The following is a 20,794-nucleotide window of genomic DNA, read 5'->3' on the forward strand; positions in this document are numbered from 1 at the left end:
GGGATGACCTGTAGTTTTGGTATTAAGGAGCCTGAAGATGGGAGAAATTGATAACCTCATCAATAGTCTCCATCTCATTCCACAGATTACCGAGGAAGGCATACTCCCTGCTCCAGGGAGAGGAATTAATTTGAAGGCCCACCTGCTCTGTCACTAAACACAGGGAGAAATTTTAACACAGAATAATATGTAATTTCTCTAAATGGCACACTAGAGGGGTTGTCCCTAAAGATACTGGCAGGACACAAGCTAAGCCAGCACAGCAGTTTGCTGCTTGCAAGCTTAGGAATTCCATGCACTTGTCAGGACTAGGTCAGGCCTGAGAATAAAGCCAGACCTCCAGCTCGTACTTATTTCTGATTATCAGTGGGTATTTGAAGACATCAACATTACTAGACTACAAAGGCACTTCCCAGGGACCAAACTAGTGTGTCCATTCCCCAACCATTTATTTCCCAAGACATAAAGACCACACTCACAGTAATGTAAAACCATTTGTTTAATTCTAAATCAAATCACTTTCACAACAGTGAAAATTAGTGACTGGTCAAGGTGTGCTGCTGTACATTATTACCATTTTCTGACTGTGGTCAGGATCTGGTCCTTTTCCATGGGGGTGGCATAAGGTGAAGGTTGAGGACACAGAAAACACACAGAAGAAAGGAAAGCTGCCTTGGCCAAGGGGTGAGAGGTAAGCCTAAACAGAGCTATAAGGAAAAGGGGACTCACAAGTTGGCTCTCCTGTCGCAGGAGGCACCTGGGGACCTGTGAGGTTCACAAAGGGCATATGGCCATCACAGCTTTGCTGACAGCATGTTCCTGGGATGTCTCTGCTGTCAGCACTCTCCTAAGTTGACTCCATTTCACTAGAGTCCAAATTATTTGTTTTCCTACTCACAAGGCTTCTTAAATCTTTCTTCTGGAAACTCATTTCTTTTGGGTTCATTGACTGAAGTTTCCCTTCCACTACTAAGGGCCACACTACACCAAAGAATCCTACCAATTCTCTCTAAAACAGAGACACTCCAGGGGCCCCTGTGACTGGGGATTTCCAAGTGACAAAGAATATTTAAAACCTGTGAGGCACACTATCAAGTTGGTGGCTTATTCTTACCAGCTGGATTTGCCAAACCACCTACTTACTCAATACTTTATATTTTATGTTTCAACACTGAACACTGGCATTGGCAGGTGCAAAAACAAAGGGCAGGTGGGGACTGCGCAATGGGAAGGTGGGTTTCTCTCATCATCCTCAAGGTCTTGGGGTCAATAAATTATACAGAGCCACATCTGGACAAAGCACTAGGAAAGGCTTTCTCCCATTTACTGGCTATTGCTGGGGCAGTGGGTGCTGGAGAAGTGAGCAAAAGGCCAGTAGAAGCTCATCTTGCTTCACTGTTGAGGTCCCCAGGAAATCGCATTTTTAAGATAAAGCCTGGTAGGCAGAGTAAGAACTGTATCATTGGGTGAGCTAGTCTACCTACCTGGTACCACAGTCCAATTCTATTTAGAGGAAGCAGCTTATGAAATTCAAAAACAATTCAATTCATGGGTAGAATAATTTTCCCTGGATTCCACAGGAGGAAGACCACATCTTACCACTGTGCTCCCTAGCTTTACAAGTCACCTGGTGTTGCTTGCTCAGGAGTCACAAGCTTCCCTGGTTTTAGCACACATACCAGGAGTTTTCAGGGAAATCTATCAAGCCATACCAAAATCAAGATCACAGGTGGATCTCTCCAATCCCCACCTCTTTAGAGAATGGTGGTCTTCTATATACAGCTGGGCTGACCTGAGAAAGCCTCCAGTTTCTCTGGGCAAGTTCTGAGAGAGGGTTACTCAGAATTTCTGTAGTTTAGGAGGAGGGGCTATTTGTCCAGTTGTTCCCACATCAGAGCTCTGAAGCAGAGCTGTCATCTTGGCTTCAGCAGTAGTCTAGGCTGTTTTCCCTGTGGAAGAGAGGAGCATATGCACGCAGTTCCCTGTGGAAGAGAGGAGCATATGCACAGTTTTGAGGAGAGAGCTGATGGGAAATCTATGAGTCAGGTGACACTAGGGACAATCCACACCAGGAAGCCAGGTCATTCAAGTTGCTTTCTAGGGCCAAGACACTGAACAAGGCCCACAGCTGACAGAAGACTGAGTCTCCGATAGAGTCATGAAGCAACTTCAGCTTCAGCTGCTGTAATTATGCTCTTTGCTGAGGAAGGGGAGGGAAGGAAAGGCAGACAGAACAGCACTGGGATCTGGAAGGAAATCTCTGAATAAGAAGTGGAGGCCAATTACTAAGGGGTAAAGAGATGAAAGTCAATTCCCATAAATACCATTTGGTTCATCCCTTCATTTTTATAATATAAAGTTCAGGTGAAAGAAACTGTGTTTCTTTCTTCCCATTTCTTCCCTGTGTAGAATCAGGACCTGCTGAGTAGGCTGGACAGGACTTCACATTGCAGCCCATGAGGGCACTCAACACCAAGGCCTGAGGTTACAGAGGGTGTTTTCAGCAGTGGTGACACTTGGGAGTCCTCACCAACTGGTTTTGAGTTCCGAAGCTCTAATAGAGAAGCAAGACTCCTTGTTGTGTTCTGACCCTTGATTCCAGGGGTTGGTTGGGATTAGCCAGGAAGTCAAACACTAGAAGTGGGGGTGGCATATCACCAGTCCAGAGGCTCTGCTGTAGATGCAAACAGGAGTCCAGCATTAGGCAATCAGGAGCCAGAACATGATCACCAGGGCCACAAACAGGAAAAGGCGTGACAGGAACTGCTCATCCACATACTGAGGTGTCCCAGGGACAGCTAGAGAAACAGGAGGAAGAAGTGAAGTGTCAGAAGGCTGTAGCTATGCATGATGCTGCAAACAGCCAGAACTTGAGAGACTGAATCTTCATCTCTTTATAAATAACAGAATCCTGCACAATAAAAATGCTCTCAAATTCCAAATAATAGGAACCAGAACAAAATTATACAAAACAGTACAATGAGGACCTGATCTCCAATTATCTTTAAAAAAGTTGGCCTGCACATACAAATGAAGCAGTTGACTATCAGGAAACTCCTACAGGAAACAGTAAAAGGAAAGCTACTGTTACACATCTTTTCTATGCTGTGCTGGATGCACGTTATTAACTGATACTTTGTTTTGAGTAAGCACCAGAAGTACAGTATGAGGCCTTCTGAGGTCATAGGAGAGTCCTGAGGCAGCAGCAGAGATGTAATGGCCTCGATCCACTTATCTCACAGGGTTCCATGTCTGCCTTGTGTACCTGCTTTTTCCAGAAAAGAACTAAACCCCAGAAATCACATAGGAAGGTTGAGAAGAACTCGGCTAGAACCTTTGCTTTTAGAGAAGCTCTTATTTAAGAGTTCCCTGTACAGATTTTGGAGGAAAGAGAGTGAGAGAATTCACACTGGGAAAATTGTAACAAACATGACAAAGGAAAACTGTGATTATTTTAGTTACATAAAAAGACCCAGAGTCTACCCTGGCTATGAAATGATCTGGGAAATCCAGTCAGCATCTTGGACTAGGTAAGAAAGAGGCAAGCTACTAGGGAAGCTGCTGCTGCCTCTATAGGATCTGTCTTCCCTTTAGGGGAACTTGTATCCTGCCTTTTGGGATCCCATTCCTCTGAGAGAACATGTGAACAAGCAGAGAGATGTTCAAGGAAGATAAGGAACGGAGTGCTCCCAGTATCTTTTGGAGTTGTAGGACAGTCCCTAGCAGTTGGGTGTTCTGATAAACTCCTGCAGGCAGGCAATCAACAGACTTATCAATCAGTTTGGAATATAAAGGATTTTTCATGTACACCTACATGTAGTATATGCTCAGTATCACTGGCATGAGTGCCATAATCTGAAAAGAATTTAAGACATTTTGATAAGGCTAATTATACATGCCATGACAATTATCTATAACTTAACATACTGCCGAACCAAAGAGCTTTCAAGTAGGATTAATATGTTCCTGACTTTTTAAGGAAATAGGGCTTACCTGGAGGAGGCCGTCCATCATTTATGTTAAATGCTGTGGCAAATATCCCAAATGGAAATGCTCCAATTCCAAAAGACATTTGGAAACCACCATCTCCAAATCCAAATCCTTGAAATCCCTGTGTAGAAGAGCAATGAAGAACGGTGAGCCAATTTCTCCCACATCCATCAAATTGACACATCTTAAGTATAATAATACATGTGGGGCCCATGGTTTCTCTCTACCCTCTGCCACTGGTTTCCACAAGCTGTGGGTACAGCTCTTCCTCCGATACGGACCCCAAAGCAAAAAACTCTGGAGGTATCTCTGGCCTTCTAGCCTGAACTATAAGATAAGGATCTATAAATGGTCCAAAGAGGCCCACTCCAACCAAACATATTGCTGAGGAATGTCAGGGTTCATAGGGCTTGAAGTTTTTTCCAGAGTCCCACATTAGCCTGTAAAATTTCCTGCATGTTATTTATAATACATAACTGGTAACCAGTCCCATACCCAAATACAAAGGAGCATCAAAATAAGCTATGCATTATCTACAACAGCAAAAACAATGGAACTAATTGGTCAACAACAGAATTTAGGATCAAAATCTTGTTGACATATTTTCCAAGGACCATTGTTCTGATTTATGTTACAAAACAAAAAAATGCTTGTTGGGGCGCAGTGGTGCACGCCTTTAATCCCAGCACCTGAGGCAGAGGCAGGAGGATCTCTGTGATACATGAGACTTGATCTCAAATATATTTTTTCTTTTCAACTACATGATGGTATTCGGGCACATGCCTGCAATTCCAGGAGGCTGCAGCAGTTGGATAATGAGTTCCAGGATGGCTTTATCTATATAACTAGACTTGGTCCCAATACCAAACTCAAGTAAAAACAGAAAACACCCCCCCAATAAAACACAAATCCACATAAAAAATTACCATATAGTCACACAGAATTTTTTTTTTTTTTATCTTTTTGAGACAGAGTCTCCCTGTACCCCAGCTGTCCTGGAACTCACTATGTAGACCAGGCCTACCTCTGCCTCCTGAGTGCTGAGATTAAAGGTGTGTGCCACCACACCCAGCATGTCACACAGAATTTTAAATAATTTAGAACAATTTAATTTTTTCTTTTTCTGATTAAAAGAAATACATAAGTTAGGCATGGTGGTACACGCCTTTAGTCCTAGCAGAGGCAGGAGGATCTCTGTGAGTTCAAGGCCAGCCTGGTCTACATAGCAAGTTCCAGGCCAGTTGGACCTACGGGGAGACCCTGTCTCAAAAAGGACCCCCCCCCGCAAAAAAGCAAAAAGCTGGGTATGGTACTGCATGCCTACAGTCCCAGCACTTGGAGGATGGGGGCAGGAGGATCAGAAATTCAAGGTCATCTTTAGTTACACAGTAAGTTTGATGCCAGCCTGGGCTGAGATCATATCTCAAAAAATAAAAACAAACAAAAAACCCAGAAAATAAATAATATATACTTGATATAAGAAATTCACACATCATAGGATAACTAAGAAGTAAGTCAGAGACATCTCACAGCTACTATGCCTCCCTTGTCCCCACAATTCTTCCCAAATAACAACTGTCAGCAGGTTGGTGTAATGGCCTCAGTTTCTTTTTCCCAAGCATGCTTTACCAAATCATCTTTTCTGTGAAAAAATTAAGAACAATAATACTGTTAATAAATAATGCCTTGTTTAAGTACAAACTCTGTTGGGCACAAAGCACACAAATCTTCCCTTTCCTTCTCCCTTGTCTCTGACAGGACCTTACTATGTAGTCTATGCTGGCCTCAAACTTTCCATCCTCCTGCCTCAACCTTCTGAGTGCTGGAACTACAGGTGAGAGCTCCCAAGTGCAGCTTATGTTTAATTCTTGCATTCCCATCATGTGCATTCTATAAAAGACCAAACAGGTTTAAGAGTTGAAATAACTCAACCAAGTAGTAGAATTTGGATCTGAAACTAACTAAGTCAATATAATCTGAAAATTCACACTTACAAAAATTATAATCACCGCATGTAGGTGTGCACGCTATGGATGTGAGCACATGGGTGTACTTGTGGTCAGAGGACAACTTTGTGGAGTCAGTTCTCTCTTTTTCACCTTTATGTGAGTGCTAGGGACTGAACAAAGGTCACCAGGCTTACATGGCAAGTATTTTGACCCAAGGAACCATCTCACTGGCCCTAAAAACTCACTCTTTAAAAAAAAAATTTATTATTATTTTTTGTATGATTGTACTGCCTGCATTTAAGTGAACCCATGTCATGCAATGACCTTGGAGGTCAGAAGAGGGTGTCAGATTCCCCTGGAACTGGAGTTATGGATGGTTGTTAGCCTCCGTGTGGGTGCTGGGATTCGAACTTGGAACCTCTGCAAGAGCAGCCAATGCTCTTAACTGCTGAGCCACCTCTCCAATCCCAAAACTCACACTCTTAATCACTGTGCACAACTTGAAAATTATTTTTTCTTCCTTTGTATCCATGGTGAGATCTTTAAAATGAATGATGGAATGAAAGAAAGAAGAAAAAAGCACTGGACCAACTGTTCTCCACAAACAGCTGACATTTGTGACTCCTTTCCAAGTCACAAAAATGGCTGCTCCTTTTCCCTTACTGAACAGCCTAGCATCTGACTCCAGACTTCTTTTTGGACAGCACTACTTGAAAAGCCTAACACAACTTAAGAGAGCAACCCTATTAGGAAGAGAAACAACTGGTTTCCATCTCCTGGTGCAGAAATGCCTACTACTCAGACACAGCATGGTTGAATCTGAGGACTCCTGGGACAGAGACTGCCTGACTGGAGAAGGTGCAATTGTTTCATCAGGAATTATAGCTTCATTCATGCAGTCTGTGGAATGACCTTCTCATTTCCTTCCTACCAACATCTACATGATCCCACAAGTCCTTAAATATGATGAATTTATGTTCTTGAAGAAGAGTATGCAGAAAGTATACTAGCAGTTGCAGATGCTTATGATACTAGAGGTGTGTCCTCAGCCATCAAGGCCAAGACCTCTGGCTTCCTGGGGCCTTTGATTTCTGTTGGTTGCTAATGCTGCATGAGAAAGCAGAGCCTGAGAAGGTAAAGGAGCTGCTGCCTGGCAGTTAAGAACAGGATTTTCAGGGGCTGGAAAGATGGCTCAGCGGTTAAGAGCACTGACTGCTCTTGCAGAGGACCTGGGTTCAAGTCCCAGCACCCACATGGCGGCTAAGAAACGTCCCATCCTTAACTCCAGTTCCAGGGGAATCCAAAGCCCTCTTCTGATCTCCGAGGCATTGCACGAAACTGGTGCACCCACATGCATGCAGACAATACACTAATACACATAAAATAAAAATAATAAATAAAATATTTTTTAAAAAGAGCAGGAACTTCAATACCACCTGGATTAGGTTTCAGTTCTTTATGTCTCTGGACAGGTAACTACATACAACTGTACCTCAATTACCCCTTTTTAAATGGTTTAATATGAGGCTTAAATGAGATCATGCACATAAAATTCTTGAAATACAGTTTTTCTATAAAGTCATTCAAGAAATGTTTACTGCCAGGCATGGCAGCACATGCCTTTAATCCTAGCACTTGGAAGGCAAACACAGGCATATCTCTGTGAGATCAAGGCCAGCCTATTCTACATAGAGAGTTCCAGGCCAGCTATGGTTACAGGGAGACCCTGTCTCAAAAAAGCAAAAACAAGTGTTTACTGCTAATACTGTCATGGGCAATCTGGAGAAAGACCCCCAATTTCCATCAGATCCTGAATCTATACACCATTCCTGGTAATCCTAAGGAAACGCCCTATTTAAAAAGAAAATGTATGTATACAAAGATTATTACCATAATATCACTTAAACAGCAGGTTAATATAACGGACTCAGTCTATAAGCAACTTTAAGCCCCCCCCCCTTTTGGGGAGGGTGCAGTGTCTCTCTGTTGGCCTGGAGCTCATTCTGTAAACCAGACCAGGCTAGCCTCAATCTTACAGGGATCCTCCTGCCTCCACCTCCTGAGTGCTGGGATTAAAGGTACAAGCTACTGGCTAACTCTATGGTCCTTTAATTAAGAATATTGAAATCTAGGCTGGAGAGATGGCTCAGCGGCACTGGAGAGATGGCTCAGTGGTACCGGCTGAGGACCTGGGTTCAATTCCTAGCACTGGCTACAACCATCCATAACTCCAGTTCCAGGGGAATCCAACACCCTTTTCTGACCTCTTTGGGCATTGCACAATATGGGTACACTTACACACATGTAGGCAATATACTCATACACATAAAATAAAGATTAATAAATAAAACTTAAAAAGTAAAATATGGTTTAAAAAGGGTAGAAAAAAGTTAAATTTTTAAAGTTTTTTTTTGAGACAGAGTCTTCCTGTAGCCCTAGCTGGCCTAGAACTTGCTTTGTAGACCAGGCTGGCCTTGAACTCACAGAGATCCATCTGCCTCTGCCTCCCAAGTACTGGGATTAAAGGCATGCACCACCACACCCAGCCAAATTTCTTTTTTTTTTAAACAGTTGGTGTATCCCAAGCTAGCCTGGAACTTGTTGGTTAGCTGAGGATGACCTTGAACTTCTCATCATGTTGCTTCTACCTCCTGAGTGCTGAGATTATAGGTGTGCACCAGTGTGCCCAATTATGCAATGTTGAGTACTAAACCCAGGGCTTTGTGCATGCTCGATAACTTTATAAACTGAAGATCTCATTTATCCCAGGCTAGCCTTGAACTCACTATGTAGCTGAGGATAACCTTGAACTCCTGATTCTCTTGCCTCTACCATCAAAGTGCTGAAATTACAGGTTGAACCACTACATCTGGTTTACATGGAGCTAGGAATCAAACCCAGGACATCATACATGCTAAGCAAGCACTCCCAGCCCTCATTAATATTTTAATAATTGCTTAAAAAAAAAAAGTCAGGTGTGGTGATACATCTTAGGAGGCAGAGGCAGGCAAATCTCTGTGAGTTCAGGGCCAGCCTGGTCTACATAGTGAGTTCCAGGCCAGTCAAGGCTAAGTAATGCTCATACCCGACACTGATATCAGATTTAGGAAACTGTGGCTACACAGATTACATGCCATAGGGGAGAACCCATAAATTAATGCATCTCTCAACTCCCACCAGAGAAGCTTCCTCATTTAGCAGATGGTGATTAACAGAGACCCACAACTGGTCAACATGAAGAGACTAAGAGACTGCAGATAGCTTACTCCTGAATAACTTCTGTTTCCCAAGGCTCAAGGGATCATTTTGGAAGAGGGGTTGGAAAGACTGTAAGCGCCAGAGATGGTGGATGACTGGAAGAAAACAGAGTTTTCCAGACAGCTAGGCATTTACTCATATGAACTCATAGCAGTGGTGGCAGCATGCACAAGACCCATGTAAGCTCAAGCCAAAATCTCAGCATACATGTGGAGAAGAGAGTAAGAAACCCAAACCCTAGCTGAAAAATGATAAACGATAGCTGCTGGGAGAGGGAGAGTTTGTTTTCTTTAAGGGTGTGATGCTGGGTAGGTAACCAGCTCCAGTGAACAGACCCACACTGAAGGGCATTTGCAGACACAAATTTGACTTGATGGATCTTAAAATATATACATGAAAGAGTACATAAAATTGGGTGTAGAATAGTAAGGGGGTGCAGACTGGGAAGATGGTCTAAATATGACCAAAACATTGTATGAGCTCAAAAAAATCAATGAAAAATAAATTTAAAAGTAAATGCATAATAAAATATTTGATTTAAATATGCACACATGTTGAGTTAGCAATTCTAAGAATTTATTCTCATAAAATACTTGTGACTTTGCACAAAACTCTGTAAGTTCATCTGAGTACCATTTAAGATAGCAATAGTAATAGATAAATGCCCTGTAATGGATTAGTTACATAAATTATGTTAAGTCTACACAACTGAACATTAGCTGTTAAATATTATGGCAATGTATCATCAGTAAAATCTTAAGCTTCACTGTTGAAAGTCTTCAGTTTTAGTATAAACTCTGTGAGGACAGAGATCTTTCATTATGTTCCCTGATAAATCACCACTGTTATAACTATCAGACTACATTAAGGCACATAGTAACTGTAGAATAAATGAAATTTTAAGTTATAAAACAAGAGCCAAATATTATATATATAAAAAATGTAAACCAGGTATGGTGGCCTATCCTGTGGTATCAACATTTAGCAAGAGGATGTAGAGTTCTAGGCCAGCTTGGGATATATAGTGAAACACTGTCTCAAAAGCCCAAGATATTCGGTTAGAGAGATGGCTAAGTAGGTAAAGCGTGATGACCTAAGTTCAATTCCTGGAATCCATGATGGAAGGAGAGACCCAACCCCAAAAGTTGTCCTCTGATCTCTACACACATGCCTATGTTCATACACACACATCACATGTACACACAATAATAATAAAAGTTAAATTTTTAAAAATCCAAGGAATAAACATATAAAAGTACCACAATAAACACACACACATATATATATATAAATTAATAAAAAATGTGTGTGCATATGAAGTACAAAAAAAAAAAGAAAAAAAGAGAAAGACAAATGAAAAAGAAACAGGCAGAAACATTTCCGGCAGTTATATGAATGGTCGGTTATAAGGACCCCCTCTCTTTTCCTTTCTGTACTTTATAAGTTTTCCTTTACTTCTATAATCAAGAAGAAAAAGTATAAAATCAAGAGGAAAATTTCAAAAGCCACAGGTTAATTTTTAAAAGTTTCTCACCCCTCTGTTTTCTGGCTCTGGCCTCTGACCTTGAGGACGAGGAGGGGTCTTCTCTCTGAAAAGAAACAGTACAAAGTAAGGCCATTACAAAGTGTTTTGAGTTGCTGTGAGGACTGACCAATAAACAGGGTTAGGGCTACTTTACTGTCCAACACATAAACTTATGCTGAATTAACAATATTAACTCTATTCTACCTCCATGTACTTCCCAACTGTACAGAAAAACCAGATAAACCAGATAAGACAGTCAGTCATCAGACTGTACAACCTACTCCTGCAACAGAGATCCTGACACAGGCTGGTTATAAAAAATGACCAGTTGCCTTCCTTGGACCTGCATGATATGAGCTCATGATTGCCAGAAATCCCAAGGTCAAACTAAAACAAAGGATGGATTGTCAAAGAAGAGGGTGAAGATTCAAGGGCTCTCTCATCTGCCCCTATCTTTCACTTTGCCTCCATTACTCTTGGGTTGGTACTCTGTGCTACTTTATGCTTCTACATTTCAGCCCCTTTTCATTCAGCTAACAAATAGCTTGATTGAGAGTTTATTACACATCAGGTACTAGGCAGGATGCTACCAAAACTAAGACTGATCCTACTCCTAAGGTAATTAATGATAGTTTTAGGAAGGATGCAATCAATCACAATATAGAGTAAAGAGGCTTAATGTGTGTGATGGGAATATGGGTGACAGCAACTCATACGGGAAGAAAGAAGGTAACTGTAAAGCTGCTAATAAAAGATGGGTAGGAACTTGAAAGGGGATGGGTGGGAGATGATATGCTTCTGGAGAAATATGGGATGCCAGACCAAAAAGAGCTCTCAGTACTTTATACAGAATGCCCACCCACAACTCCATTTCTGAAATTCCAAACTTCATAGTCATTCAGACTCCCTGTCCTGCTAGACTACATTTCACTGCTGCAGCAATCCCACTCTTTAGACATTTTTCCTGCTACAAAGCCTGCTGCTTCTCAAGGTGCAGGAAGTGCTCTTTCACAGCACTTTGCATACTTGCAATCATGGTGTCTTGCATACTGCTAGGTTCCCAGGTCCAGCAAACTCTCTGCCTGCTGGTCTATGACACTGGGCAGCTATTTAACACAGTTCTGCAAATGACAGATCTTCTCTCTTGATTGCCTATGCTTGCCAGGTGACTCTCATCCTGATTAAAAGTGCCTCAAAAATCAAGCCATCAGTAAGCACCAAACTAAGGGTAGGTTTCGAGAGTGATGAATGGAAGTGAATTCATATCCAAGAGAAGAAATGGGTATAAGATGCATCATGTCTTTACCTGGGGTCCTGCTGCCCGGTGCTGCCCCTGCCATAGAGTGGGATGACTTTGTCTCGGCTAATGCCGGCTTTGCAAACTGGACACACTTGTCTGTTAGGTCTGGTCTCCAACCACTGTAAGTAAGAGATAAAAACACAAGAATGAAGCAGGGTGTGGTGGTGCACGCCTTTAATCCCAGCACTTGGGAGGTAGAGGCAGGCGGATCTCTGTGAGTTCAAGGCCAGCCTGGTCTACATAGTGAGTTCCAGGACAGCTGGGGCTATAGGGAGACCCTGTCTCAAAAAAGACCAAAAAAACCCCAACAAAACACAAGAATGTTCCAGGGACACCAGAGACTCCTCAGTTGGGTACAGGAGAACACAAGGCCAGAGTTCTTAAGTCAAATCACAATTTTAAGCAGCCCAAGTAGGGAACACCTTGAAGAACCCAAGTCTGATTCAGGTTCCTAACATTCAATAAATATTTACTAGTAGTAAAATAAAAATTGCCTTTAAATACCACATAATCAAACAGGCTTCTTCTTCTTTTGCTTCTCTCTAGGGACTGTGAGCAATACAGAGGAAGGACCTGTGAGCCCCAGGCAGACTGCTGGTGTGAGTACAACACACTTTAATCTCTGCCTTCCTTAAACGATCAATTTTATTATCATAAGGTAAGTCTTAATTTTCTGTGAGCTCTCATTTTTTTAAAAAAAGGTTTAGGGGCTAGAGAGATGGCTCAGCGGTTAAGAGCACTGACTGCTCTTGCAGAGGACCTGGGTTTGATTCCCAGCACCCACATGGTGGCTAGGAACCATCCTTAACTCCAGTTCCAGGAGAATCTAATGCCCTCTTCTGACCTCCATGGCATTGCATGACATGGGTGCACTCACATACATGCACATAAAATAAAATAAAAGCTGGGTGTGGTGGTGCACGCCTTTAATCCCAGCACTCAGGAGGCAGAGGCAGGCGGATCTCCGTGAGTTCGAGGCCAGCCTGGTCTACATAGTGAGTTCCAGGACAGCTGGGGCTACAGGGAGACCCTGTCTCAAAAAGACAAAACAACAACAACAACAAAAAAACCCACCTCTCATATATATATATATATATATAAAAAGATTTAGTTTATTTTTAATTATGTGTATGTGTATCTGTGTGGAGGTATGTACATATGAGTGCAGGTGCCCTCAGAGACCAGAAGAGGAAGTGGGATCCCCTGGAGCTGGAGTTGTAGGCCTGCAACTGTAGGCCACCTGAAATGGGTGTGGGGAACTGAACTCGGGTCCTCTGCAAGAGTGACTGGTACATCTGAGCCATCTCTCCAGCCCCGATTTCTCATTTTTGTAGCATTTCCCCAATATCTGTGTAACATTAGCATCTGGATATAAGTTAATCATTTTCTGGTGACAGTATTGTTTTAAGGGATACACTTTGCTTATTATTGAAATGCTATTAATGTTTTACATTAAAATGTTTTATTTAACTTTCTTAAAAAACGCTATACTTCTAATGTCTTTTTTTTCTTCTTGTGGCAGAGTCTCAGTGACTCAGGTTGGCCTCAAATTGGCTATGTAGTTGATGCTGACACTGAACTTCAAATTCTTTTACCTCCTAAGTGCTTGGATTGCTAGAGTGTGCCATCACGCCCAATCTATGATTTCTTTCTAGATACTGGATAATTTTGTATGCATATTTTCTTAACTTTTACTTATTTTTAGTATGGATTAAACTCAGAACCTTGCATATGCTAAATACACACGGTATAGATGAACTTATTTTAGGACATAAATTGCATCTTTAGTCCTAAAGATATAAAGCTTATTAGACAAACATGAACCAAAGAGGTCAAGGACACAAAAATGGCAGCATTTCATGATTTTACATTCTATGTCCCTGACAACATCTCCAAAACTCATGTTGTATGATCTTCCAGGGCTCACACCAACATGTTGTGCCAGGTTCTGCTTGGGTCAGAATGCTCATTCCTACCTCCCTCTTCTTTCTCCTACTCAAGTTCTGAGGTGCTAGCAGCTTGGTACTTGTCCTCTCCCCACATTCTCTAAGCTACCTGTGAGTGTGGAGCTCTACTGCTGACAACCATGGAGATGGTTAGCTGGTTGTGACTGTTCATATTCAGCTGCCAATGCCAGGTTCAGGTCCACCTTACAAATGGTTAAGTGATTAATAACTGGTTTTCATAATAAGTCAAAGCTAGGAAAATGGACCTTTTTCCTTCACAAAAGTTATCTAGTGATATAAAAAGAGTTTACCTCTTCTTAACATTTTCAAGACCTTTCAGGAAAGAGGGAGTATTATTATGAAAGGAAGTTTTTTTTGTTTTTTTTTTTTTTGGTGTTTTTGAGACAGGGTCTCCTTGTAGCCCCAGCTGTCTTAGAACTCACTATGTAGACCAGGCTGGCCTTGAACTAATAAGAGATCCACCTGCCTCTGCCTCCGGAGTGCTGGGACTACAATCGTGTACCATCACGCCTAGCAAGGAGGTATTTTTTTAAGATTTGTCTTTTATTTGTGTGTGTGTGTGTGTGTGTGCACGTGTGTGTGTGTGTGTGTGCGCGCGCATCTGTGAGGCAGAGAGAGAGAGAATATGCACCCATGCATGTGGATACCTATAGAGGCCAGAAAGATGGTGCTGATCTCCTGGAGTTGGAGTTACAGGTGGTAGTGAGCCACTCAATGTGGATGCTGGGAACTGAACTCTGGTCCTCTGTAAGACCATCAAGTGCTCTTAACCACAGAGCCATCTCTCCAGCTCAGTAGGTACCTTTTATAAGTATGAAGTTCAAAAATAAAACAGAGCCTAATAGCTGGGAATATAGTTCAGTTGGTAGAATGCTTGCTTAGTATTAATCACACACTTGAAGTCATGAGGATCAGGAGTTCAAGATCATCCTCAACTACATAGTGAATTTATGGATAGCCTGGGCTACATGAGACCCTGTCTAAAATTAAAAAAAAAAGATCTATATTATCAAATATGTCACTGAGACCCAGAAAAGTGGTGGCCAGCTAAGGCCACAGTGGCTACTGGGAAGAATCAGGACCAACTCAGATATGAAATGACCTCCTTATTATATCAAATGCTTGCCAATGGGTAAGTGTGTAAAAAGGGCTAAGGGTTAAACAAGTAACCAAGCCCAGAAGCAGAGGAGATTGCAGTGTCTGACAGTAGTCTACAGAGACTAGGGCTGTCTTGTGCAACTACAGCTGATGAAAGACAAAGTAAAATGAAATTTACCTTACCTGATGTAAACATGGCCAACTATCAGAGTCCCCAGGGCAACCAGTCATCAGGAAGGAGAAAGGGAAGAAGGAGAAAAATGCTTTCATTAGCAAAAACACTTGAGTAGGGAAGGAGCATCAGAATCTGGCCTGAGGCATGGAACCCTACTGAAGGATTTACAGGGATTACTTGGCATCACAAATGAGGAAAGGATGACTAAGTTTGGTGTATAGGCTCACATCTGTTATCTCAACACTTGGGAGGTAGAGGCAGGAGAGGATCAGGAGTTCAAGGTCATCCTCAACCGTATAAATTTGAGGCCAGCCTGGGCTACATGAAACTCTGAAAAGAAAAGGCTAAAGCCACAGGAAAAACAAAATAGCAGAGATAAGATTTCAGTCTCCACCCCTGGGATTCCAAGACAAATGTAGACTTCCAAGGCCCAGACAGCTCAGATAAAGCTTATCTACACATTAGCCTTTGAAAGGTTACAGGCTCTGAAGGAATCCAATAAAGCTAGGTATCCTCTGTAGGAAATTCAGAGAACTGTCATGCAACATGCATGCATATACACAAGCAAGCAGGTACAGACAACAAACACAATTTTATAACCAATGTCAGTGGGTTCATAGTCTCCTTAGGCTCGTAAGTGATGTGTGGATTCTCTGGTAGTCCAGATTCAGTTTACAAACTTTCAAGGCTGACCAAAGTCTTCAGAGCTCTCTTGGCAGGAAGTAGCTTAAAAGTGCAGGCCTACTTAAAAGTGCAGGCCTCCTTTATGTAATGGAAAGGATAGAGAGGTTACTTGGCAGAAAGTGTCGCCTTCAATTTATAGAGCTGTTGCTCAATGTCTCTTTAAAAAAAAAAAAAAAAAATTATAGCCAGGTGTGGTGGCCCATGCCTGTAATTCCAGCACTTGGGAGGCAGAGGCAGGCGGGTCTTTTTGAGTTCGAGGCCAGCCTGGGCTACATAGGGAGTTTTAGGACAGCTGGGGCTACAGGAGACCCTGTCTCAAAAAGACCAAAAAAAAAAAAAAATTATAATTTTTATTCATTAGACATAGGGTCTCACTATGTAGCCAGACTGGCCTCAAACTCATGATCTTCTGCCTCAGACTTCAAGGGTGGTAGGATTATAGGTGTGCACAGCACCCCTGGCTCTAATGCCTCATTTTTCAAAAGCAGAAGGCAAGGCTCAAAAACATGTAACAACTTACACTGGGACCAAAAACTCTTTACTGCTCTTTTAATATCTAGCTCTGCATACACATACACACACACACACACACACACACACACACACACACACCCATGATATTGAAGGGAAAATTATTCAATTCCAGATTTTTTTTTTTTTTTTTTTGTCTTCTTGAGACAGGGTCTCCCTGTAGCCCCAGCTGTCCTGAAACTCACTATGTAGACCAGGCTGGCTTTGAACTCACAGAGATCCGCCTGGCATTGAACTCACAGAGATCTGCCTGCATTTGCCTCCTGAGTGCTGGGATTAAAGGTGTGTGCCACCACGCCCGGCCTCAATTCCAGATTTTTAATATTTCTTTTCTTTCTTACTAATTAATTCATTCAATAAATATCTACTACAATGTACTATGTGGCAGGGCAGTAGAAAATGTAGCTACAGTGCCTCTCATAATCATGTCTTTTCTAGCTGAGTAAAACTTTGGACTAGGAAGAAAGTACCTTTCCCAATTCTTGAATGAGGCTAGTTTCATAAACCAAATACACAACGTTGCTAGACATAACAGATGCCCCACATCTGACTCCAACATAAAACTCCTGGTGCTACTCTAACCTCTACAGATGGCACCCCAAATCACAGGAGACCTCCACTAGCAGCTTCCCTCAAATGCTATGGAGAAGTAGAGGTGAATGATAACCCTCAGAGCAAAGCTCAGGATAATAAGGATAGGATTCAGGAGGCAGAGGCAAGAGGACTGTCAGAAGTTCAAGGCCAGTCTGCTCTACATAGTGAATTTCAGCCCAGCTAAGGTGACATAACAAGACCTCTCTGAAAAACAAAACACACAGAAATAATTTTTCTGATTCCTCCCTTTTATTAAGTAACAACTGTGTCAGAGTGTGATTGAATAGATTTTTACTAATGTCACTGGATGGTCACTAGGGGATACAATTACTACCACTTTACAGAAGAGGAAACTGAGGTATAGAGACAAATTTGCCTAATGACATGCTATCCAGGCTGGAACCATCTGCTTCATCTTTGAATCTGTGTTCTTCCCAATGGTACCCTGCGTCTTAATTCTCAATTCTGTCACTCACTTTAAGATCTGGTTTTATGGTACCCTGAAGTATCTCCAGTTTCTAAGATAAGGCTGATCTACATGAAACAACAATTAGAGCAAACATCTCAAGAACAAAGGTCTCTAGTCTATTCTATTAACTCATTAATAAATTTACCTTTTATACTGTTGAGAATTTAAATTTCCCTAAATATTGCTCACATGACCCTTTTTTCACACCACATTCCTGCATTAAAACACTTGATAATCTGGCCCAACCTTCACAATGGTTCTTGTACCTTAAAATACCCAGCCTCCCACCCAGGGTTTTGTTGAGAAGTGGACAGCAGACTCAGGGTCCCAGATGAACCCAACAGTACAAATGCTCATCTCTAGAAATGGCTGTTTTAAAGTGGTACATACCCTTCACCTTACGTCTACTTTCAAGGTTCCCTTCTAGCCTTCAAAGTTTAGCTCAAAATCTCAATAGGAAAAAACCAAACTACTACTATTCAACATTCACTTCAGTTCTCAGAGACAGCAGGGGTTTCTGTAACCACCGAGGCTGGAAGGACACAGAGCCTGCCACTTCATTTCAGAAGCATATGCATAAAATATAGTAACATTTAAAGTCATAGCTAACATAGTATTTGCTGCATGCTATGTGCTCTACTAACATGTTTACTATTTTGGGTCATTTAATACTGAGAAAATCCTGTAAAATGAGGCAGAGTGCATGTAAGCACCCTGTCCAAGATCATCAACTGGAAAGTGGTAGAGTCAAGACTGAGGAGGAGGAAGCCTGGCTCCACAGAGTTCTTGCTCACAACCACTATGTAATATTGCCTGTAGGCTTAGCATAGTAAGTGACAGTAGATGCTCACTAAGTGGTGTAATTACTGGAGAGTTTGGAAGAAGACCAGGGTGGAAGTATGATTTTCTGTAGGTCACCCAGTCCTTCAGGAGTAGACCTGGGATGGAAACAGGTTTCTCACTCCTTGGGTCTGAGTGTATCAAGACCCAAAATGGGCAAGAAACTTTCTTCTCCAAATATGCCCAGGGTCATGGGCTTTCAAACCTGGCAGTGTGTCTGAAGAGATGGCAGCAGGGGCACTCACCAGAAGAGGTGGCCACACAGGCTGATGACGGCGTCCTTGGCTGTATCCAGGCATATGTTGCACTCAAAGGTGCTGTCCTGACCTCCACTCTCGCCAGTGCCATTGCTGCTGCCACTGGGCCCCCCTGTATTGGAATTCTCAGTGGATGCAGAGGCCGAGGGCCCCTTGCTTGCCATCCTTGGCTGCCAGCAAAGCTTTTAGTGAAGATTCTCAAGGAAATCCTGAAAGACAGAAAGCCCTTGATTACTCATTTCTTCAGCCTACTTCCTCCAACTTCCATGCCAACACCTCAATTTTCTCTCAGCTCTGGACTATGGTTATGACCGAATCTTCAGACAGATTTCCCAGAGGGTCACAAGGATGATAACTGTGGGGCATCTATGTACTTCTCATGAGCTGCTCATGAACATGGCCAAAATACACCTCATAAACACAAACTACAAAAACAGAGTAGTCTCTAGAAGGTTCTCAATAGGAGCTTTCTCATTTGTCTATATATTCTCCTGTACGTCCAGATGGTAAGCATATGCTCCATTAACCTGAACTTTCAGGCTGTCTTTTATTTTTGGTTAACGTCTATGTTGGCTAGGAGAACAGAATCTACTCAAGGCTGTGATTGGTATATGCCAAAATATAAAGGAATTCATGTAACTGTGAAAGACTAGGAAGCTTGGAGCAGCCAGATGATGGCCTTCTGCACTTGGCATTCCTCTTTCTGCCACGCTGGAATACTACTTACCTGATTTTGTATAAATTTACCAACATATTTAAGGAGGAAGTTTATGTCACTTGTTAATGATATAGTATTACTTACTATATGTGAAAGATAAATATGAACGTAATGAAGAAAAAGTTGTCTACTCTCATACCACCCAAAGTCATCTGTACATTATGCTATGCTCTGGGCAATCCTGACCTAGTCTGATCTTTTCAGGAAACTGCAGCCGGAGTTCCCTGGCTAGCTGACTAGTATGGGTTTGCGACCAGAACTCATGGCACACTATTTGTATTCAAACCACCGCACCACCATAGACAAAGCTGGTAATCAAATCCAGTGGAAACAGATCACTGTTAACTACTACCTCCAAGCCAAAGAACTCAGGCAAGAAGACTCAAGCGAAGGGACACTCAGGAATTCTGAGTACACATTAAGAATCTGTCAGCAGCCTCATTTGGTTGCCCTCATTATCTCAGAAATTCAAAGTAGGAAATGCTGACTGGCTACCATAGTCAGAGAAGTGTAGGTTTAGACTCAGCCCAGCCTCTAACTTGCTAGGAGCCACATTTTTTTCTGGCCATACTGCTCTCGTGTACAAAATGAGGACTCACCCCTGGAGCACCAGAAGACCACTTGATTTCAGCTTCCACAGTAAGAAAAGATGAAGTCCAACAAAGTTGGTTTTATCAGACCAAAAAGCTTTCAACTGAGCCTTCACAGGGCAGACTTAGCTTGGGACTCATGAGCATCTCTCACTACAGCAACAGCTTAGTGACTTGAGCAGGGAGAGAAGCTGGCTCTCCACCACTTTTTCACTCAGTTACATCATTTTACGTGATGTCCCAGAAGGGCAGCTGCCTGCTAACAGTACGGGAGTCTTGCAAGTCTCAGCTCCAAGCCCTTCTCCACGGTGGAAAGCTTCCTCCTCTGCTAAAACTTTATCTTTCTTTGTTTATTTTTAGTGTGGTGCTGGAGGGTGAACACAGGCCCTCAGTGTTAGGTAAACATTAAGTACTTCACTACGGAGCCATATTCCCAAGCTCAAGTGTTTCTTTGTTGAAAAATTTTTCATCTTTTTTTTGGGGGGGGGGCGGTGCTTTTTGAGACAGGGTCTCCCTCTAGCCCCAGCTGCCCTGGAATTTGCTATGTAAACCAGGCTGGCCTTGAACTCACAGAGATTCACCTGCCTCTACCTCCTGAGTGCTGGGATTAAAAGAGCATTAAAAGACACCTGACACCCAGTTAAAATTTTTATCTTTTAAAATTAAGAACTAGCTGGGCATGGTGGCTCATAACTTTAATACCAGGACTCTGGATATTTAAGGAATTGTCAATAGGGAATAAAATCAATCTACCTGACAATAAAGAAAATCACATTTATTTGGGGCTAAATAGAACTGTAATCCAAGAAAACACAGATTTAAACTGACATTATTAATGTGTTCTAATGT

General features: G+C 42.2%; 1 protein-coding gene across 7 annotated transcripts in view; it reads right to left on the minus strand.

Moving 5' to 3' along the window:
* Nucleotides 1-481: 481 nt before the first annotated feature.
* Rnf185 (ring finger protein 185) overlaps nt 482-20,794 on the minus strand; it is a 43,305-nt gene continuing 22,992 nt past the window's right edge. For 5 of the 7 annotated variants that reach the window (XM_008841022.3, XM_008841020.3, XM_017800119.2 and 2 more), the window contains 6 exons: nt 18,626-18,846; nt 15,271-15,289; nt 12,029-12,141; nt 10,732-10,786; nt 3,994-4,111; nt 482-2,798 (listed from right to left, as the gene is read on the minus strand). In XM_008841022.3, coding sequence (XP_008839244.1) covers nt 2,701-2,798; nt 3,994-4,111; nt 10,732-10,786; nt 12,029-12,141; nt 15,271-15,289; nt 18,626-18,801 — 579 coding nt within the window. In that variant the 5' untranslated portion in view covers nt 18,802-18,846 and the 3' untranslated portion in view covers nt 482-2,700. Of the gene's footprint in view, nt 2,799-3,993; nt 4,112-10,731; nt 10,787-12,028; nt 12,142-15,265; nt 15,290-18,625; nt 18,847-20,794 lie in introns of those variants that run through there. The other 2 variants (XM_008841024.3, XM_017800121.2) reach the window with 2 other exon arrangements.

Source organism: Nannospalax galili, unplaced genomic scaffold (assembly GCF_000622305.1).
Source record: "Nannospalax galili isolate Female #2095 unplaced genomic scaffold, S.galili_v1.0 scaffold259, whole genome shotgun sequence".
In the NCBI taxonomy this organism is placed as follows: Eukaryota; Metazoa; Chordata; class Mammalia; order Rodentia; family Spalacidae; genus Nannospalax; species Nannospalax galili.